Raw genomic sequence first — 22,605 nt, forward strand, 5'->3', positions numbered from 1 at the left:
AATGGCGGACTGCGTTGTTTGGTGACCCCCATGAAATGGTCGTTCGACCCCAAATGGGGTCCCGACCCACAGGTTGAGAACCACTGTGCTAAGCAAAGCAGATGTTGTGACTTGTGCCTGATTTTACAATCTTGTTTGCCAGGGTTGTTAAACAAATCTGGCTCCCCCCCCCCCAATTGACTTTGCTTGTCAGAATCCGGCTGGGAAGGTTGCAAATGGTGATCCCATGACCCCAGGACACTGCAACCCTCAACCAAGCATCTGGATTTTGACCACATGGCTGTGGGGATGCCACAACAGTCATAAAATGGGAGGGCTGATTGTAAGTCACTTTTCTCAGTGCTGTTGTAGCTTTGAATAGTCACTAAACCAGGGGTAGGCAACCTTGGCTCTTTTATGACTCGTGGACTTCAACTCCCAGAATTCCTGAGCCAGCATGGCTCAGCTTGGAAACCTCTCCCTTTCCCCTCAGCATGGCTGGCTCAGGAATTCTGGGAGTTGAAGTCCACAAGTCATAAAAGAGCCAAGGTTGCCTACCCCTGCTAAACGATTGATTGGAAGTCTTGAACTTTAAAGCTGCTGAAGCTGAGAAACACAGTTAAAGCCTTTCTCAATAAAGTTTAATTTGACTCTTCTTATGAAGCCAGTTTCCTCATCTGGTCTGACATGTAAAGAGGATTGTTGTTCTTTGGCAGCAACTCCAAGCAGTATACCTCAATTTATTCCCCATCAACTTTCCCACTTCTAGGCACTTCTCTTATCTTTCCCAGAGTTAATCTTTCAGGGGTCCAGCCTGCACTTAGCAGTTGGAGGGAAGGGGCCACATTGCTAACAATGAAGCAAAGGCCCTATTCACACAACTCTATAACCCATAACATGGCTTGCTTCTTTGTGACTTGTCCCCTGTAACAACTCTAATCAAGCAACCATAATCAAGCCAGCTGCAGCCAAAGAACTGTCACACCGTGTTGCCTGGAATTTCTATTTCTTTTTCTACACTGCCTTTTATTGTCTTGCTTTTTAAGCTACCTCAAGCTTCCTTTCAGGCAGAACCTTCTGTTCTCATGTTGTTGTTTTTCTTGCTTCAAAACGGCAACAAATTGTCTGCCTGGCTGGGTTTTTTTTAGCCTGCAGCAAAATAAAATAATACATATCAATGGTTCAGCACCATGGACAGATCTGGAGTTTTGGGTGGCCCCCTGGCGCCCCGAAAGGGAACGAGAGTTACATGGAGACAAAGATGAGTTTGGCGGAAGGCTTTTCAGCTAAAGAACACAAAACAAGAAAGGGTCTGCAGATGCCCCCTCCCCAAAGAGAGATCAGAAGTCATCACAATAATGAATTCTTTCCTTCTTGTACCAAAAGACGGAAGCGGAAAGAAAGGGAAGACTCGTTCATTCATTCATCAAAGGAGCCAATGAGCTGTCCATTGTACTAGCTTAGCTCTCAAAGGCCACACAGAAGTGGCAAAACTGCATTTACAGTACAGTCTTGCTCCTAAAGAGTTGAGTCTTTCTCATCCTGGACCCTGGATTTTAACCTGCCAGCCCTCCCCACTCCCCAAACACACACGGGTGACAGCATGTCTCTTTTGGTGATGCCCGGTGATCAGAAGCAGAAAAATCAACACAACTGGCAAATGCAAAACTCACCTACAGAATTATTGAGCAGCTGAGTTTTTCACTGAAGAACACAACCAGGCACTATGCTGGTAAGTGCACAAACAAGCAGGCCCCTAGGCACATTGACAACGTAACAATATATGCCGCATGCCTCAACATTATAACAACGCTTTCCTGTTTTTAACACAGAAGGTGTTTCCTACCAGAAAAACACAAAGTTAGTTTGTATGAGCGGAGAAATTCAGTACCCTTAGAAACTCCCCACTTTCATTTAAAAATGCTCACACGTTTCTAGTCCTTAGGGGTTTAAAAACAAACAAAACATTCCAACATGCAGGAGTAATTGCTAGCCAGTTCATGGAAGAAATCTTGTTTCTCGCGCAGGGGAACCCTAGCAAAGGAAGAAAAACATCAGAAAGCGCATAATGCAGTGGTTCTCAACCTGTGGGTCGGGACCCCATTTGGGGTCGAACGACCATTTCACGGGGGTCGCCAAACAACGCAGTCCGCCATTTTTCCCCCCTTTTCCTTAGCTGTGCTACTCTCTTGAATAGAGTCTAATTCTATTGGCTTTCAAAAGCCAATAGGAATTGTCCAGGCTGTCTCTGCCCTGCTGAGCCCGCCAAAAGCCCCAGTCTGCAAATGGTGCTGCACCAGTTGAGTAGTCCTTGACTTACGACCGGTTGAGTAGTCCTTGACTTACGACCGGTTGGGGGTCGCGGCATTAAAAAGGTTGAGAACCACTGCTTTAAGGAGTTGCTTTCAACAGGCAAACAATACCGGGCTGGGGTGCAGAGATAATCTGATCCAATACTAATTTAGTCTTTATTTCCATCCATGCATCCATCTATGCACCCAGCCTTCCATGCATTCAACCGTCCATCTTTCCATCCATCCCAAAAATTTAAGATGTTTCCTTCATCTCAGAAGAAACATTTAGATTTTTAAGAATGGTAGAAATAGCCTGCCATCATCCAAATATCACCCCAATATTGGGCTGAATTGGTCACCAAAGAGGATGAATTGGGTACCGGGGAACCAATTGGCTTCTGTGTCCAGGGTCACACAGCTCATTTACATGTCCTGGAAAAAGTGTCTGTTCTCACAGGCTGTCTCTACTGACACAGACATGGCTCTGCCTTCCTGTTCATTCTGCCAGGTTTTCCCTGTTCTACCAGGCCTTAATTCTCTTCATGGCATGCTAAATCACCCAGATGTGGCATACACACTGAGTCCCCACATAGAATTAAGGCAGGGGTCTTCAAACTTGGCCCTTTTATGACTTGTGAAGTTCAACTCCCAGAATTCCTCAGCCAGCGTGCCTGACTGAAGAATTCTGGGAGTTGAAGTCCACAAGTCATAAAAGGGCCACGTTTGAAGGCCCCTGGACCAAGGCATGGTTCACTGAACAAGAGGAAGCCCAAATACCAGCCAAAAGCTCTTGTGGAATGGAATTATCCATTCTAGCCAACACGGAACTGCAACTCTCCTTCTCTCCCCCCAAAGCAGTGGATCAGCCTCCCTCAACCTGGGGCCTTGCAGATGCACTAGGACTACACGGCCCAGAATCCCCGCCAGCAAAGAAACAGCACAATCCAATGGCAAGGTGGAGATTTTAGTCTGACACCAAGAATCAGCCAAATATCTGATTCAGAAATAAGGGGCCGATTTTTCTTATTCTTCCCCATCCATCCTCCAGGATGACTGGGGATAATACAGGGGCAGGGGGCAGAGGTAGGGCACTCCAGGAATGGCCCCCAACAATTTGGAGAAAGGGAAATAAAAATGCAACAAGCAACCGTCACGCTCAGAATGGATGGAAAATGCAAGTTCCTCTCCGAGAAAAAAAAGGACAAGATTGAAAAAGTAATGATGCTTTTCAGGTGAAAGGAGAGAAGGAGAAATATATATATGTATTTCAAAATATAATATTTTGAAACATATATATAATATTTTAAAATATAATATTTTAAACTTCTGGACTGCCCAGAATCTCCAACTACCCAGTATAAGAATCAAATCAAGCATATATTAATCATAAAAAAAGATCACATCTTTTGAATCAACAAGGGGAAGCTGCAGGTCACAGAGAGCCAAACTTGTGCCTTTGGGACAGGGGTTTCACCCCGCCTCAATTCTAAAAATGTTTTTCTTCACCTCCCAACCCAATCCTAGAGACTCCTGGTGGTCTCCCATCCCAGCACTAACACGGCCCGACCTGCTCGGCCTCTTGGAGACCAGCCAAGGTCGTTCCACCCAGGAAAGGCATAATCACACAAGCCTCCCCCCCCCCCCGCTCCTCAGCCTTTCCCCTTTTAGCGGGGATTTTTAGAGGCGGGGGGGGGGAGATACACTTTCCTGGCCCAGATTGACTCGGAGACTCCTGGCGTCCTTTCCCAGATGGGGCGGCGGAGAGGGAGGGGGGGGCAGGGAAAAATCTGGGCCATCCCTTTGCAAAGCAAGGAGCCATTAGCCGGGAAGGGGGAATGGGGGGGGGCGGGAAGCAAGCAGCCTCAAAGCAGCTCCACCCCTCCCGGGGGAGGCCTGGGGTTGCAACCTTGCGCCCCCCCCCCCGTTCTCCGGAACGGGATCGAGGCTGCGCTCCCGCCTCTCTCCCTCCCTCCCTCCCTCTCCCCCCCCCCGGGAGAGCCGCACCTTTTGTAATCCGAGGAGAAGATCCCCCCGCTGGCCGGATCGTGCCCGTACTCCGGCTCCCCCAGGCTGGAGGAGCCGCCCTTCTCCTCGTTGTAGGCTTGGCCGGCGGACATGGCTGCGGGCGGAGGAGGAGGAGGGACGCCGGGGCTGGCCCGGCCTCGCCTGGCCTGGCTTCCAACGGGGGGGGGGGGACGCGGCGCGCCCCGGCAGCCGCTCTGGATGCGGCTGATGTCAGCGGCGCGGGGGAGCGGCTGCTGCAGCCGGGGCTAGGAAGCGCCTCCCCGCCCCTTAAAGGGGCCGGCCGGCGGGAAGGGCTCTCCTGCGGCTGGCTGCGCGGCTCGGACGCCCATCCAACCGGTGAAGCCCGCCCTGGGGTGGCGCGGGAGGAGGAGAAGCGCTGCCCCTCCTGGGAGGGTTGCTCGCCGTTTACAAAGAGGGCAGGGGTCTGCAAACCGGGTTGGGGGGGGGGCTGGTGGCAGTCTGGCCGCTTTCACGGCCCAGGGTGGCTTATTCGGCAAGCCACGATGGGCATCTTGGTGGCGCAATGGTTAGAAGGCAGTAATGCAGGCCAACTCTGCCCACTGCCAGCAGTTCGATCCTGACCTGTTCAAGCAATAGCAACAGTGCTTAGACTTATATACCGCTACACAGAGCTTTCCAGCCCTTTCTAAAACGGTTTACAAAGTCAGCCTCTTGCCCCCAACAATCTGGGTCCTCATTTGACCGAATCCTTCTGAGGTCGGTCAAATGAGGACCCAGATTGTTGGGTGCAAGAGGCTGACTCTGTAAACCGCTTAGAGAGGGCTGGAAAGCTCTGTGAAGCCGTATATAAGTCTAAGCGCTGTTGCTATCGTTATCTTCTGGGCATAAAGCGATGGGCTGGTGCTCTCTGCGAAGCTCTTTTGGGGGTGACAGGCAAGAGCTGAGCTGTTTTTGGAGGGAAAGTAGATGGTTACGTGCCAAGAGGATAATCTAAGGGGTTTTCAAGGAAAATGGCCCTCCTTTCTCAAACATTTGCTTTGTTTTATGGATCCCGTTTGTGGAAAGTCCCATCATTCATTCCCACCCCAGAAATGCAGAACCGGTTTTGCTATTGTTCTTTCAAAAATCCTTTTCTGCTACTGATGGAAGGAAGGGAACTTGGTCCATTTGTGGGACACCATTAAAAAGAGATTCTCAGTAGATCAGACAATCAGCTATTGGTGTCCACTTGGGAAATATGCCTGCACGCTTTGGAAAAGCAACGTTGGCCTTTTAAAATTTGTTTTGGGGCGTCCCAAGCATGCACAGTGCAAACCCAATAGTTATGGCAATTCCCAATTAAAACAGCAGAGGGAGCTGCACACCATTATTGGTATTCCTATCGGGACGTTTTTGACTACTCTTCAGTAAATCAATGGAATATCTACAGCCTGTACATTTTAGCAAACCATACCAATGGTGGTCCAAGAAGAAGGGGATGGATGAGAAAGTCCATCCTCTTTCTGGACCCACTCAACCCTTTCATCTTGCAGATGGAAGTCCCACGACTGACTAAACGTTCTTTGTATTCCATTGTGGACAATTGCTTTCAGTTGTAATTGTTGCCTAAACATATCTAAAATTTTAGAAGTATTTTGTGCTTTATGGTATCACGCATTCAACCTGATGCTGTCTAGAATCCAATTACATTCAGGGCCACAGAATTTCACAGCTAATATGTCCCACAGTTGCAAGACAGTTGGGTGAGAATAACTGGTTAATATAATCAAAGTCCACACCATGAAGGTGAGCATCCAAAGCACTGAAGCACTTGTAAGACTGAAGTTTTCAGTGGGAGAGAATCATGCCCATATGCAGTTCCTTCTACAACAATTTGAAAGCATATTTTCCAAGGTACTCATTTTAAGCGAATAGCCTCTGGACCACAATTGTAGACATGATCCACAAGGAACATGGAAGTCTTATGACCTGCAAAATTAATAAATGCAGATAAAAGTAAAAGTCCTCCCTTGACCTACTTAAGTAGCTTGAAACTCATCCTTTGCTGTTTTAATATGTTGAGGCAGTCAAGCAAATAGATTCTGTTGATCACGAGACAAAACAGGGACAGAAGCAGCTGCATTTTAGCTGTGTTCTACTTACAACTTTCTCAAATCCAGCAGTTTCTACCTTCTGGATTTTCAGCAAGCATGGCTGAATTCCAATTCTTGTCCTTCTCATTAGCATGACCAAGCATGAAAAATCAAAAGGCCCATGGTTCACCAACATGGGATGGGTTGAAGTTGTCCTACCTGGGTTATGTTTTGGGGATTTTCTGCACGTTACTGTCTACCAGTAAAAATCCTTTACTTTCTCACAACTACAACAGACTATTGACATCATAGTAGGCTCAGCTAGGTATCAAAAAGAGAGCTGCAGAAAGGTAGCCCTTTACCTTAGGAAATTTGGTCATGCCTGGGACTGCATGAAGTTAAGTCTACACGTTGAAGGCATCACAAGAGCTTTGTCTTTGGCTGCCAATGGTCTTGGAAGCCAAGTTGATAGTCCCTGTCCTCATCCTTTTTTTTTTTGTCTACCAACCGTGGAAAGCAGGACACCTCACTGAAAAATACTGAAAGCCAAGGCCTGTTGCAGAACAGGGGGGGGGGGAAACCTCCTGGCTCTCTGGGAATCCTAATTACCTATGAAACTGGATCCAAGTACTACATTGATCAGATAGAGGGCAGTGAGGGCATTATCCTATGTGAAGACAGGTTGTGGCTACTATTAGAACCTTGATCCCCCTAAGATATTAGTGGCAATCTTCAACTAGGGTTGGATGGTAAGCTTGAGCAGATCTTGATGCAGCCACTCTTGAAGAAAAATGTCCTTTATTTCTTCTACTCAAAGGGCACATGGAGAAGAAGGAGAAATGCTGTGTGCAGTCCAGTCTTTTTGACTTTCCCATTGCACTGTTTGCATTTCCCCCCCCCCACTTGTCAGATGACTTCACTTTAAGTCTCTCTGCTTAATGGGGTTAATTAAATGATTTTGGAGGGGCAAAGAATGGCCTTATTCTTTAAATACCTCAATGACAATTGGATTGGCTTCAGGCAGTGATTATTGGCCTAATGACAGATGGTGGGCCAAGCTAATCCACCATCTTCCCCCCTCCTCAAATCCCCACTGGAGAGATGGATTCCTTCCACCCTCAACTGAGTGGATGTAAGACCAACATGCAAAGACAGTGTCTGAGTCAGCCTTTCTCTTGAGGGAAGACCCAGGCAATGTGCTGCTTAAGAATTTTAATATACAGCGATATCTAGGTTTTCACTGTCTCGGTCCTCTCTTTAAGTTAGTCTTCCCTAATTTGATACCTTCTAGATATGTCCTCCCCTAATCACTACCCAGCATGACCAGAGCAGTTAACACCAGCACAAGAGAAACAATTGGTCCAATTCAGATGACCTAACTCTGTGACCTCCCAGAATAAAGTAGGCAGTGAGCGTTTCTTGATGCTTGCAATGATCTCAGTGAGGTCTGTGCTCTTCAAAGGGATTAGAAGCAACAGCTAACTCTTCTCTGAATTAACGGCACCACATATCTTTCGCCATGGATTGATGATTGCATCTCCAAAGATTAAGCCAGAGTCAAGAGGCCCTAACTGTCATTCAAGGAGGATGTAGGGCCACAGATGGGAAACGTGACGGGTGACATGCACAATATTAGCAAGGCATAATGCCATAATGACGAATGGGATGTGGCTTCTTGCTCCAAGTGTCAATAGAATCAATGCAAGATTCAGTCAAGAGTCTTCCCTAAAATCTGTCTTTTTTTAAACTACTTTTGAAAAAGGAAGCTTTAAGTTCAGAGAACAGGAACTAAAATGATCAAAGGCCTGGAGATTAAAACATGAAGGACGGCTGCAGGACTTGGGTTTGGCTAGTCTAAAGAAAAGAAATAAGGGTGACAAGATAGCAGTATTCCAGTATTTGAGGGGCTGCCACAAAGAAGAAGAGGTCAAACTCTTCTCCAGAGCACCAGAATGCAAGACAAGAAACAATGGTTGGAAACTGACCAAAGAGAGAAGCAACCTGGAATTAAGGAGAAACTTCCTAAGAGTGAGGATGATTAACCAGTGGAACAGAAGTTGCCTTCAGAAATCATGGGTCTCCATCACTGGAGGTTTTTAAAAAGAGGCTAGACAGTCATTTGTCTGAGATAGTATAGGTCAGTGATGGCAAACTTTTTAGAGACCTGAGTGCCCAAAAACTTGTCCCGCCCCCATTCCACCCCCTGCTCCGCCCCCGCTCTGCCCCCGCCCACCTGCCCACAGGGCCACTCACCACCTCCAGGGCCCGCCACGGCCTCTGCCCACACCCCGCAGCATCAATTGTGCGTGATGGGGCATGAGAGCAGAGTCTTGTCTAAACTGCCTGGCTGCCATGTCCTTGGCTGCGCTGCTCCGCATGGGCCATGCTTGGGGGCGACTCTCCTTCAGGGGGGCTGCTGGTGAGGAGGGGGTCACAGGGGGAGGCAAGCCTGGGGCCATGGCATGTGTACCCACAGAGAGGGCTCCGAGTGCCGCCTCTGGCACCTGTGCCGTAGGTTCGCCACCACTGGTATAGGTTCTCCTGCTTAAGCGGGGGGCTGGACTAGAAGACCTCCAAGGTCCCCTCCAGCTCTGTTCTATTCTGATCAGAAAAATCCTTCTCAAGTTGGAAGGTTGATGGTGTACCACAGCTGCATTAAACAGACGGTCATTTTTCATCTCCACCAAGAGCCACGGATCTCAGGGAATTAAGCTGGAGCATTATACAGAGAAGGCCTGCTTCATTTCCAATGTGCTGACACCAGCATTTAGTTCAGAGCTGATCCGCCTCCTCTACTCTTGCTCCTTCTCAGTGACAGTTACGTAACAGGTTATGACAGTAACCCTCGACCTGACAGCCTAGCACATTTTGAGATTTGACGGCTTTGCCTTTTGGAAATAAACACTAATGCCGTTTGCAAGCAGGTGGAGCTTGGGGCTGTGAGAGATTAAGCGTCCAATTCCTTGGCTTTGATTTGGCTTGGCCAAAGCTTTGAGTTGCAGCTCACCACATCTGAATGCGTCTGACAAAGCGAGTTATGGCTCACAAAACTGATGCCTTGAATAAAATGTGTTAATCAGAAACGGTGCTAGCAGCCTCTTGAAGAGTTTAGACAATACACAGGGCAGTGGTGGCGAACCTTTTAGAGACCGAGTGCCCAAACCGCAACCCAAAACCCCATTTATTTATCACAAAGTGCCAGGGCTGCATCAGCATTGTGGTGCCCTGGTGCCTCTGAGTGCCGCCTCTGGCACACAAAAACTGGGGGCACAAAAATGGGCCACCATGCTGCAAGGCGCAAAAACAGCCGCCGCCGTACCGCAGGGTGCAGATACAAGGTGCTGCATCACGCAGGAATGGGGCAGGGCTGGTGAGTATCACGCAGGCACTAGCCCCACCCCATTTGCAGTGCAAAATGCTTCCCCCTCCCTTTTGTTCCAGTCCAACAATGGTTGGTGACCTCTGCTCTACCACTTCTACTCAAGATTGCTAGTCTGCCGCTTCGCCTCCTTTGTGCTGGGTGGGGCTCCTGCTCCAGGCAGCGGGGGCGGCCTGATGGACCTGCTGCTGGCAGTGGTGCATGTGCCAACAGAGAGGGCTCTGAGTGCCACCTCTGGCACGTGTGCCATAGGTTCACCACCACTGCCATAGGGGAAAAAGTACAGGTGGGCTGAAAATCTTACCTCTTCCAACCTGACCACATCTTTTGTTAAGTAAAATTGCTTGTGAATCGCTAAAAGTGGTGGAAGACTTTCCAGAGGAACTGATGATTGAAAAACTATTCCTTGATATAGAACGATAAAAGTTATGAATACAAAACCGAACGAATAAATAATCTCAACTATTCATACATCATCATAGCTCTGCCCGGCAGTCCTTCCCCGTTTCATGGAGCGCAGCCATGATTAAATAGTGAGACGATGGTGTATATATTTGAGTAATAAATAGACACAAAAATGAAAAGGTGAAAAGTTTCTTTTGGCATAGGAGCTGTAATGGTTTGTGGGAATGATCTAGGAAGAGAGGGCAACAATGAGATAAAAGCCAGCTTCGCTTGCAGCAGGAATCTGGACAAGACAAGATGTTGTAACCATCACTTGAAATTTTTCCAAGGTCATCTCTGTGGTTGTGTACAAGTTCTTGGTTTGTGAGAATCTTTCTGCCCCGTGGAAAGCAGGCATCTATAAATATAACCCAAGTCCTATGAGAAACAATTGCAATAGTGCGATATATTCCTCTTTGAGAAAACCTCATCCAGAAGGTGGAATAGAAATAGCAGAGTAGCCACTCCTAAAATTGTAATCCATGCCCAGATGAAGGATCACTGCAAGTTCAAACTGATGGCCTACCTCTCGTTATCTTGGATAACTTCCAAAACAAGGTGATCAGATGTCAGAGCTTAGTCAAATACAGCCATCAAAAGCATCGTAAAGCAAGAACTGGGAGGTAAAAGCGGGGACAGGGAATTAGATCCAAGAAAAGTGAAGATGAGTCTCTCGCCCCCCCCCCCCCAGTGAGATCCCAGCCCGAACACGACCTCTTTTACAGGTCAGCCTGAGGGGACAAGCAGTCAGGGTGTCAAGGCAGGATGATGTGTCACAGCAGGACAAACGGCCTTCATGAGAAATGTTTAGTCTATTGTATTGATTTTTTTTCTCTTATTGACTCAAATGGAAACTTGGAATTTGAAGAAGAAGAAGAAGAAGAAGAAGAAGAAGAAGAAGAAGAAGAAGAAGAAGAAGAAGAAGAAGAAGAAGAAGAAGAAGAAGAAGAAGAAGACGAGGAGGAGGAGGAGGAGGAGGAGGAGGAGGAGGAGGAGGAGGAGGAGGAGGAGGAGGAGAAAGAAAAAAGAAAAGGAAAGAAAAAAGAAAGAAGAAAAAGAGGAGGAGGAGGAGGAGGAGAAAGAAAAAAGAAAAGGAAAGAATAAAAAGAAAGAAAAAAAGGAAAGAAAAAGAAAGAAAGAAAGAAAAAGAAAGAAAGAGAAAGAAAGAAAGAAAAAAGAAAGAAAGAATCTGAAGAAGGTTTCTTGCTGCTAAAGATTTAAGATATAAGTTCTGGGGTGATTGTTTTACAATAGTGTTAATTTGGGGGGAGGGAGGTACAGTAGCCGTGTGCATCTGGCCGTCTTCCTGGTCAAAAAGGCCCTCCTAGAGACAGAGAGATCAGGGCTGTAGATTAAGGACCTTAGTGCTAATGGCTGATCAAGCATCTATCGGCACCATCTGTCTCTGGCCAGGACTGATGACTCACTCAGAGCTGCTCTCTCAATCCTAAAACTAATTGGTCTTTGTTTGTTTGTTTAACTAGCAGATTCTTTGCAGCTTGCTTACCTATCTCCCTCCCCCACCCCACCCCACCCAACTTCACCGCCTGCCCAGAGTAAAAAGGGATTAGCTGAGAGATTGGCTTGCACCAAAGCTGCTCAAACCTACTTGCTTTAAAAAGAGGCTGCTTGAAGAATCGGGACCTCCAACCGCCCAGCTCGATTCTTTGCAAAGCTTGGCTCAGCTGCTCGCTAATAAAAAGGAATCCCATCACATTAAAAACATTGTTTTGGGATGCTTTGATTGTCGCCTTTGGATTCTGAAAAGCAGAGTGGCAGATCCGTTCCCAACAACCGAAATAGGCAACTAACAGAAAGCGTGTCAGCCTCGCTTGGAAATCAGAAAGTTGCTACTAAGCCTGCATGAGTCAAACTACTTGCTGTAGATTCTGCCTCCCCCACTGCGCACAGGGGAAGACGGCAGGCACTCTTTCAGTGCTGGCGCCATGAACGGAACTGCTTATAATATGGTCAAAATAGCAGGAAGGGAAGGCATTGGCAGCTTGGAAGGACTCAGCACTTGGCTGAAATTCAAAAAATCTTCACAGGAAAGCAACCTAAATCAGTGGTGGCGAACCTAGGGCACGCGTGCCAGAGGCGGCACTCAGAGGCCTCTCTGTGGGAACGTGCGCCATGCCCCGGAGATGGCAACCGTCCCTCTTCAACTACCCGCTAACTCGCCGAGGTCCCACAAGGCCAGATGCATCCCGGCATGATTGGTTTCCCTCCCCCCATCCCATCCCCTCTGGCCTTGCATGCTCTCCTTTTCCCGGGCACGAGCCACTGCATCACCTCCTCAGCTGTTGGCTGGCCACCCAGCTCAGAGGCAGCTTCTCTGAACTGCTGGCAGTGGGCTGTGGAGCCCCAGAGTGTGCCGGTCGAGGGGCCAGCAGGCTGTGGCTGCTGACGGACATCGTCAGCCCCCATGCGCTCACTGGCCTCTGTGTGTGGGGGCCGATGGTGTCAGACAGCATCCAGCCTGGCCCTTGCCTCACCTTGCCTCACCTCACCCCGCAGGACGAGTCTCCTGCCCATCATCCCACCTGCCAGAGACCCCTTGGATCTCCCCCAATCCAACCGGCCCCCACAGGCATCCCTCCCCATGAGCAACATCGAGATGACCACGCCCACCTTGGCCACACCCACCCAGTCTGCCAGTGGGCCATGCCTACCTGGCTCCCGGCGATAAATAAGTGAATTTTGGGTTGCAGTTTGGGCACTCGGTCTCTAAAAGGTTCGTCATCACTGACCTAAATGAAGCGGTGTTGCATAATGGCCCAATGATGAATAAATAGGATGATGATGTCCTTGCAGAGGGAAAATTGAAATGGAAAATGCTTGAATTAGGGCAGAATTGGATGAATTCTGGCCATAAGCCTATTGTATTGCAACTTTTTACTAGGTATAAATGGGCTAAGGTGGATAATATCTTCCATGTAACATCTCCCTCCTTCTGTGAGGATCTGTTCTGCCACTTGCCTTCCAGATGTGTGATCTACCCTCCCTATCGGCTCCAACCAAGATGGCATCACTCAGATATTCAGAGAAAAAACTGGTTGACCACTCATGGGCTGGCCCAATATAGATAGTGCTTGACATACAAGCATAATTGGGACCCTAAGCGATGTGGTTGCTAAGCAAGACATTGTGTGACCGGATCCAGTTTTACAGCCATTTTTACCATAGCTCTTCAACAAGTCTGACTTCCCCAACTGACTTTGCTTGTCGAAAGCCATCTGGGAAAGCCACAAGCCATGATTGCGTGACTGCAAGACATTGCAACCATCGTAAAGGCAAGTTGATTGCCGAGTGCCCGAATTGGGGTAATGTGACTGCAGGGACGGTCTGACGATCATATTTTTGATGGGGTCACGAGTCGTTTTTTCCAGAGGCTTTCATAACTTTGAGCCGTTGGTTAAACAAGCCAGCGTCAGTCGAGGGCTACCTGCGTGAGGCCCAGCCCTTTTCGCCATGTCTTCCGAGATCGCATAATCTTGGTATATGAGCCAAGATTGGTATTCTGACTTCTGTCTTGTAATTGCTTCTGTTTCACCTTTCCCTTCATCAATAATATAAAACCTGCTCTTCAAGGTAGTACGTTCTTCTCGCTGAAAAACCTGCCTTATAAAATATTCAGTTGTGCTCAGCAGCTGCCCTTGTAGGTTTGACTGGATGTTTCTTCCCCAAAACCTTTGCTCCTGGGTCTCAAAGTAGGAGCCGGAGTTGAAGACAACGTGGTGAAGTCAAAGTAGAGGCTGATCTAACGTCTTGGGAACCGAAGCAGGCCTCATCCTACTTATTTGGGGACAGAATAAAAGAACCTTTTAGAAAAGAATCGTCTCTCCAAGAACACAACTTAGTGGCAGATGTGGGAAGCTGGAGCGGGTAGAAACGTTGAGCCCACAGTCCCTGTCACGATGGAGGTACACTGCAGTGTGGTGTCGTCCTGAGCTTGCTGACAGAAATCTCCAGCATCTTTTTCATCCTTTGATTATAGAGCTCATGGTCCCACCTTGGAAAAGAAACTAAAGATTAAGGGCATGACGGACAGGCAACTGCTTACACGGCGTTAATGACTAATCTTTCCTGCTACACCACAGGAGCCCTGGAGAGGAAGGACTCACACATGGGCATAGCACAGACCAAGCAGACATGAAGTATCCAGAAGAACAAGGGTTGTGATGGTCTGGAGGACGGTCTGTTAAGAGGCTTGGAGCAGAGTGAGCTTTTCCAGTGAAAGAGTCTACACTGAAGCAGTTCTTTTGGCAAATTATCCAGCCTCCTTGAGGGAAAACTGGACAGTCCAGAAGGGTTTCCTGCATCTGGGCCTCCAATTCAAAGCCCAAGGATAAGAAGTCAGAACTCTCCACAAAGAAGCCTGAAGACCATCTCTCTCGTCCCACAAACCATCAGCCACTGTTATGATGGCCTCCCCGGTGAAGTCGTTGATGAACAGAGGAATGGAGGCCAGTCCGTTAGGTAAGTGAGGGTGTTACAACTCTTCAGACCATGTTTCTCTTTCATTTGGGCCAAAAGTAGCTCACCCAACTGCATTTGACAAGAAGTTGGAATACTGCTGGGAAGTTCAGGCGTGGTGGCAAAGTTACTTCTCGTGCATCAAATCATCTTCCTTTCTTGTATCTCTGGCAATCTGTGCAGCACAGACCAAGCTGGGGGCTCTCATGCAATATTTGTCAATAGTGTCTGATTGTCAAACTGGGTTATTATTAATCAACTCCTGTGGGCATTTAGTTAGGAGCTGGTCAAGGTCAGCGTCTTACTCGGTTATTGTAGAGGCTGAACGTTGTATGCGGTGCAGTTCTTTTTTAGTTGCTAAGAGAGGGTCAAAGCACCACTGAACAACTGGGAGGATCCTCAGGCAGATACGGTTAAGTTGGCCGTGGATGGAGGACCGTCTATTTTGAAATGCGGGGAAGGAAGTGATGGAACCTTGGAAAGTTCTCCCATGTCTTCTCTGGATGGCTAGAAGATTGGAGTTGCTTTTTGTCTACTTTTGTCAATTGTTAGAAACTGAACTTGGAAAGTAAATAAATAAATAATTATAAAGCAAGTCAAGGTAAAATTAGAGTGAGGCAATGCAGAGATGAACTATCAATGGAATGAAGGTCTGTTGTCCCTTCACATCCTCTGTTGAAAAATCTGTTGGCTTCTCCTCCTTTGTTGTGTGCTGCATCCATCTGGTCCTTAACTCTCTTCTTCTCTGTCCCGCGTAGAGCTTAGTCTGACTCCTGGAAAAGCAGGGAGCCCCGTGTTGCTGTGCAAAGTATGTGGCGATACCAGCAGTGGGAAGCATTATGGCATCTACGCTTGCAATGGCTGCAGCGGTTTCTTCAAAAGGAGTGTCCGCCGGAAGCTCATTTATAGGTAACGGATACTATTGTTGGAGTAGAGGAAGAGTAAGCAGTCTATAATCGTGCAGTCAAGCTTCGAGAAGATGAAGGGGCTTCACCTTTTGTCCTACAACAGTTTAGCTCCTCGTTGTACTCCTTTACGGTTGCATGAAGAAAGCGCCTTCACACAATGCAACATGGAGAGGAGGTGAAGGGACATCCTTAGTTTTGCATTCTTGTCTCTGACCCCCACATTCAGCGGCCTGTGAGTTGTGACCTCTAGCTTTGTGATACATCTTAATCTCCCCTGCCCCTCTAGACATGCTATTTTTTTAGTTTACAGGCGTGGATGGGATATTTCGTGACCTAATCTTAAAAGAAAAGTACTGATTTTCTTCTCAGTGCTGAAACCATCAAGGCTTGGTGTGTCTCTTGGCTTCAAGAGGACAAATTTCAATTTCAAAGAAGTTCATGTAGATGAGGTGGCTCTTGAAACATTTAGTTGCTCTGTGACAGCAACTTTCTGGGAACCCAGAAGATTCAGCCTTTCTGTCGCTCTTTCACACATTATATAGCACACAACCTCATCACCCCTCCCCCCCCCCAAAAAAATAGAATTCCTGGCAGATACATCTACTGGTAATAGAATCTTATCTCGTCCGTTTGACAGGTGCCAGGTGGGCAGTGGAATGTGCCCTGTGGACAAAGCGCACCGAAACCAGTGCCAAGCTTGTCGCTTGAAGAAATGTCTCCAGGCGGGCATGAATAAAGACGGTAAACCTGAATCTGGGAAAAAGGGCCGATTCTCGGTTGAGCTGTAAACTGGACTGGATAAGTCTTTGGCAAGCGGAACTTACAGGCAAACGTTCTCCACCTGGTGCCTTGTAGATGGGTGAATTCATTAATTATATATTTACAGCCCACTATAATAATAATAATAATAATAAAGTTGGAAGGGACCTTGGAGGTCTTCTAGTCCAACCCCCTGCTCAGGCAGGAAACCCTATATCAGTGGTTCTCAACCTGTGGGTCGGGACCCCATTTGGGGTCGAACGACCATTTCACGGGGGTCGCCAAACAATGCAGTCCACCATTTTTCCCCCTTTTCCTTGGCTGTGCTACTCCCTTTTATTCTATTGGCTTTTGAAAGCCAATAGAATAGACTCTCTTGAATAGAGTCTAATTCTATTGGCTTTCCAAAGCCAATAGGAATTGTCCAGGCTGTCTCTGCCCTGCTGAGCCCGCCAAAAGTCCCATTCTGCAAACGGTGCTGCACCAGTTGAGTAGTCCTCGACTTACGACCGGTTGAGTAGTCCTCAACTTACGACCGGTTGGGGGGGGTCACGGCATTAAAAAGGTTGGGAACCACTGCCCTATATCATTTCAAACAAATGGCTGTCCAGTCTCTTCTTAAAAACTTCCAGTGTTGGAGCATTCACCGCTTCTGGAGGCAGGTTGTTCCACTGGTTAATTGTTCTGTCAGGAAGTTTATCCTTAGTTCTAGGTTGCTTCTCTCCTTGGTTAGTTTCCATCCGTTGCTTCTTGTCCTGCCTTCAGGTGCTTTGGAGAATAGCTTGACTCCCTCTTCTTTGGGGCAGCCCCTGAGATACTGGAAGACTGCAATCATGTGTCCCCTCGTCTTTTTTTTCATTAAACTAGACAGAGCCAGTTCCAGCAACTGTTCCTTATATGTTTTAGCCTCCAGTACCGTTTATTTGGTACAACTCAAGGCTGTGTACGTATGTAATGCCCCTTCTTCCTGTTTTCCCCATCACACCAACCTTGTAAGGTGGCTTGGGCTGAGAACAACGGGCCAAGAATCCTCCAGCTGGCTTCCCTGACTAAGGAAGGACCAGAACTTGGAGTATCTCTGCAGCTCCAAGAACCAGTGGTGGCTTCAGATCAGGAGGGGCAAGACACCAGTTCTAGTCCCTCCCCAGCCATGAGACTTCTCTGGGGGACTTTGGAGCTGGCATGCTTTCTCTTTCAGCCCAACACTCAAGGTGGAATAGTGGTGAAGGAGCTGGATTAGGAGACCCACCATAAGATGTTTCAGGATGACCTTGGGCCACCTGTGGTTTTTGAAGTCACTAGCATGAAGGGGTTGAAATCAAAGATGATACATTCAGCCCAATCGCTTCTCTTCGGTGAAGACCCTCAAGAGGAGGAAATGAAACCTTCTATGCCCACTTGGGTACTTATCTTGACCTTCCTCTGCTTCCAGCCGTTCAGAACGAACGCCAGCCACGCAGCACGGCTCACGTGCACCTTGACTCCACGGACCTGCATTTGGAACAGCAGCCGGAACGTGTGGCCACCACCCAGGGCGCTCCGACGCCACCCCACCCTTCCCTGCAGAGCCACAGAGTTCCTCCCGGCTGCTCTATAAGTGGGGTTTTGAGGGCCCAAGGGGTAACCCTCCCCAACAGCCACCGTTTTATGGCCAGCCTGATGACAGCGGAGACTTGTGCCAAGCTGGAGCCAGAGGACGGTAGGTGGCTGGTCCTTGAGAGGGGGACAAGGGAGAATGTCTGCCTGAAGTGACTCTTACAAGGGGGGGGGGAATCAACCCTACAGAATTTAAGATAACCGGCTGCAAACAACAGCGCCCCCTACTTCTCAGATGGAAATTTAAGATTTAGGATGGATTCAGAGAAGATCCCAGCCCTTTCTCAATTTGTTTTTTGTTCCAGTCTTGTGTTATTGACAAGCAAGAGAGATTTTTTTTGGGGGGGGGGGGCTGGAGAAGGAATGGAAGCAAGGGCAAACAAGAGATCGAAGCGGAGTCCATCGGCAACTTATCTCACAAATAAGAACTCAGCTCAGGTGGGGAGAAAACTGTGGAAAAGCGCTTCAAAGCATCCGGAGTCTCTTCCTTAAGGAAAGATTTCACTATAAACAAGCGTGGGAAATAATTCCTCTTAGTTTCTAAGATCATGGCTTTGCCCAAGATTAGTATAGAGATAATTTAATGAAAGCGCTACATTTGTCATTGCTCTAGGTCAGTGGTTCTCAACCTTTTTAATGCCGTGATCCCCAACCGGTCGTAAGTCGAGGACTACTCAACTGGTCGTAAGTCGAGGACTATTCAACTGGTGCAGCACCGTTTGCAGAATGGGACTTTTGGCGGGCTCAGCAGGGCAGAGACAGCCTGGACAATTCCTATGGGCTTTGGAAAGCCAATAGAATTAGACTCTATTCAAGAGAGTCTATTCTATTGGCTTTCAAAAGCCAATAGAATAAAAGGGAGTAGCACAGCTAAGGAAAAGGGGGAAAAATGGCGACCCCCGTGAAATGGTCGTTTGATCCCAAATGGGGTCCCGACCCACAGGTTGAGAACCACTGCTCTAGGTACAATATCTGAATTAGGAATTCTGACACTTGGACTCAGATTCAGAACGGGCCCCAAACAAAATATTGGCTAATCAGGGGCCTCATTTGGCAATTCCTCTGTTTCATACTTGAGTGTTGAGGGCATTTCTCAAATTTAAACGCAGTCAGAAATTCCTTTTCAGGGTACAGCAAAAGGACCTTTACTTTATGTACTGCCCTTAAATACCACAGTATGTGGCATTTGTTTTACTCTAATAGAGGGCCAGATGGGATAACAAATGTTCACCAGAGATGTTGACATAGCCGATACAGTGATCACTACAGAAAACATCACATCAAGAGATACTTGGGGCTTAAATAGTGACAGTTCTGCTTTAACTAAGCTCATTTACATCTTCACAATTTTTCTTAATCACGCTGCAACTACTTGCAAACCTTACTAACTGCTGCAGAAAAACACTGTGACCAGCTGTTTTCTTTTACAGCAGAGGAAAACATCGATGTGACCAGTAATGAGCCGGAACACGTGGGGACAGAGGCTCCCCGATCTCCACACCCCGCCACTGGCCCAGAAAGTGTTTATGAGATCTCCGCGCGACTCCTTTTCATGGCTGTGAAATGGGCAAAAAACCTTCCAGTTTTCTCAAACCTACCTTTCCGTGATCAGGTGAGCCTCCCGAGTCAGTCAGGTCTAGGAACTGACAGCTTTAGCCAAGAGGATGTAGTTTTGGAGTTGAGCCAGTGAGAAGGCAAGTCTTCAAGAAAGGCTAGTTTCTAAGACGTAATTAATAAAGCCCTTGCAACTTTTGCTACATGCAGGTTGAATTTAGAGCAGTGGTTCTCAACCTGTGGGTCGGGACCCCATTTGGGGTCGAACGGCCATTTCACGGGGGTCACCAAACAAGGCTGTCCGCCATTTTTTTCCCCTTTTCTTTGGCCACGCCCCTGGCACCCGGTGATGTATAAGTGGTTGGGGGTCACCACAACATGGGGAACTGTATTATGGGGTCGCGGCATTAGAAAGGTTGAGAACCACTGATTTAAAGCTTGTGATGCTTAAATAGAACGGTCTTGTTTAAAGAGGTTCACTGGAAACAAATCAAGAAAAACCAACATGGGGAATATAATAAAGGAATCTGCAGGTGTGACTGGCATGTGTGACTGGAATGTAGTGAGAAGGTGGATGGAATGTAGTAGGAAGCAGATTCCCAAGATGAAAAGGCTGCATTTCAGAGGAGTAAGAGGCAACTCAGCCCAGATATTTTATAAGAAAGAGGATGAGTATATCATAGATGCAGGTATAGTAGACTGGCAAGATTTTGTCCATAGGTGTGGAAGAGCAAAGAACTCAGCTAGAAAGAATCACGTGTCACTTAGTTTGGGGCCCAATGTATGTCAGGATCAGGGGATATCATAGTTATGGGTTTGGTGAAAATTTCTCACAGTTAGGACTATTTTTTTATAAATAAAGTGCCAACAGGAGATTTATAGAAGGAAAAAAAAATATCTGGACGTCCTTTGCTGAAATACTTTCAGGTTTATTCAGCAAACTTGTCCCAAATATTTTTAGGGACTCAACTCCGTATCTTGTGGCTTGCAGGTGATTTTACTGGAAGAAGCTTGGAGTGAATTGTTCCTGCTTTGTGCTATCCAGTGGTCTTTGCCTCTGGAAACCTGCCCCCTCCTCGCTTTGTCAGAGCTCACCTCCACCTTCCACGCCAAGGCGGTGTCTGGAGGAACGGATATCTGTGCGCTGCAAGAAATAATTGCACGCTTCAAAACACTGGCGGTGGATCCCACTGAATTTGCCTGTATGAAGGCAATTGTTCTGTTTAAACCAGGTGAACCAGTACTGGCGGTGGGGGGGGAGCACATTTTGGGTTACAGGTGAAGTTATAGGAATTTTAAGAGAAAATCTGCATGGAGAAGTACACAACTGACTGTCTAAATTACACTGATTAGAACTACGATTAGGCTGTCTTTTCTTTTGTTTTTCTTGCCTCGTGATTTTGTCTAGCTTACATTTCTTGCTCTGTGTAGTCTTTTACTTGAAAATGTAATTGCATTTTGCATATAACACTCACACACACACATTTGTGCACGAGTATGTGTATTCAGCCAGCCCTCCAAAATTTACAGAATAGAACCTGCACTAATTAGAAACATTTTTATATAACTGCCACAGACCTTAAGAATGTAAAAGTTTGCATCAAGGATCAGATCTCTTTGTCAAAGTAGCACTGCTGAAATTTCATTTTTTCTTTTTTCCTTTTAAGAAACAAGAGGATTGAAGGATCCAGACCAGGTAGAAAATTTGCAGGATCAGTCACAAGTGATGCTGGGACAACACACTCATATACATTATCCTAGTCAGCCAGTCAGGTATCTAGTATTATTCTTTCAGTATTTTATTCAGAAAAGCAACCACCTCTTTTTTCTGACTTTTTCAACAATAACATGATAGAAAAGTTGAGATTCTGAAAAGTTTTCTTGTTCAGATCTTCAGTGGCACCCTTGTTAAATTTGGGGCACCAAATTAAGACTTTTAGTTTTGATTTTTGGCGTGCTCTTGCATCTTTGATATTTTTCTAGCATCGCACTATTGGTGAAATAGCTATAAATGTCTTTCTGTATCGCCTCCTAGGTTTGGAAAATTACTACTGCTGCTTCCTTCACTGAAATTCATTTCTTCGGAGCGCATTGAGGTTCTATTTTTCCGCAGAACCATTGGGAACACCCCTATGGAGAAGCTGCTGTGTGACATGTTCAAAAACTAACACGCCTTTTAGAGGAGCAGTTGAAAAATCTAAGCAGGTTCCTCTGGATCTGAAATGCAAGCAGGAGGAGAGAGATCAGAGAAACCTCTTCAGAAGATGTTTGGGATCTGGGCTGGAAGCCTTAAGTGATCCTAGGCAATGCTGGTCATTCAACTATAAAAGGCATCCCACAGTACAAAAACTGCTTCAGATGGACTATTACAAGGGTCAACAGTGTGTGGAGGGGTGATACTGTTGAACTGTAGCGTTGAGCGATTGAATTGAATCCAAAGCTAGTCAAACTTACTCTACGTTCAATGAAATCAATAGTACGGTTAAAAATACAGGTGGTCCTTGGTGTACAACCTTTCATTTAGTGCAGTGGTTCTCAACCTTTTTAATGCCGCAACCCCCAACTGGTCATAAGTCAAGGACTACTCAACTGGTGCAGCACCGTTTGCAGAATGAGACTTTTGGCGGGCTCAGCAGGGCAGAGACAGCCTGGACAATTCCTATTGGCCAAAAGCCAATAGAATAAAAGGGAGTAGCACAGCTAAGGAAAAGGGGGAAAAAATGGCGGACTGCGTTGTTTGGCGACCCCCGTGAAATGGTCGTTCGACCCCAAATGGGGTCCCGACCCACAGGTTGAGAACCACCGATTTAGTGACTGTCTGAAGTTACAACCGCACTGAAATGTGACTTATGACTGTCCTTGACACTTATGACTGCCCATTGCCGCATCTGCCACGGTCACGTGATCAAAATTCGGACGCTTGGCAACTGAGGCGTATTTTTGACGGTCACAGCCTTCCGGGGTCACGCCATCCCCTTTTGAGACCTTATGACAAGCAAAATCAAATGGGGAAGCCAGATTCGCTTAACAGTTGTGTCGCTAACTCAACAACTGCAGTGATTCGCTTAAGAATGGCGGCAAAAAAGATTGTAGACGGGGGCAAAACTCACTGAACAATTGTCTCGCTGAGCAACAGAAATTTTTGGGTGCAATTGTGG

General features: G+C 47.1%; 2 protein-coding genes across 6 annotated transcripts in view; one reads left to right on the top strand and one right to left on the bottom strand.

The window, feature by feature from the left end:
* Window positions 1-4,471, bottom strand: part of AP3B2 (adaptor related protein complex 3 subunit beta 2) — a 41,309-nt gene extending 36,838 nt beyond the window's left edge. For 2 of the 4 annotated variants that reach the window (XM_039339555.1, XM_039339557.1), the window contains exon 1: window positions 4,278-4,470. In XM_039339555.1, coding sequence (XP_039195489.1) covers window positions 4,278-4,390 — 113 coding nt within the window. In that variant the 5' untranslated portion in view covers window positions 4,391-4,470. Of the gene's footprint in view, window positions 1-4,277 lie in introns of all 4 variants that reach the window. The other 2 variants (XM_039339554.1, XM_039339556.1) reach the window with 2 other exon arrangements.
* A 9,808-nt stretch (window positions 4,472-14,279) lies between these two features.
* Window positions 14,280-22,055, top strand: NR2E3 (nuclear receptor subfamily 2 group E member 3). Of its 2 annotated transcripts, none has more exons than XM_039339558.1 (8): window positions 14,280-14,633; window positions 15,389-15,539; window positions 16,176-16,279; window positions 17,730-17,996; window positions 19,324-19,505; window positions 20,439-20,679; window positions 21,115-21,220; window positions 21,483-22,055. In XM_039339558.1, the coding sequence occupies exons 1-8, from the start codon at window positions 14,576-14,578 to the stop codon at window positions 21,613-21,615; spliced, it is 1,242 nt and encodes a 413-aa protein (XP_039195492.1). In that variant the 5' UTR covers window positions 14,280-14,575; the 3' UTR covers window positions 21,616-22,055. The 2 variants fall into 2 exon arrangements, with proteins under 2 accessions (XP_039195492.1, XP_039195493.1); XM_039339559.1 differs by having other exon boundaries at window positions 19,327-19,505.
* The last annotated feature ends 550 nt before the right edge of the window (window positions 22,056-22,605 follow it).

The sequence above is a fragment of the Crotalus tigris genome, unplaced genomic scaffold, assembly GCF_016545835.1.
Source record: "Crotalus tigris isolate CLP2741 ecotype Arizona unplaced genomic scaffold, ASM1654583v1 scf7180000017735.2152567, whole genome shotgun sequence".
NCBI lineage: Eukaryota > Metazoa > Chordata > Lepidosauria > Squamata > Viperidae > Crotalus > Crotalus tigris.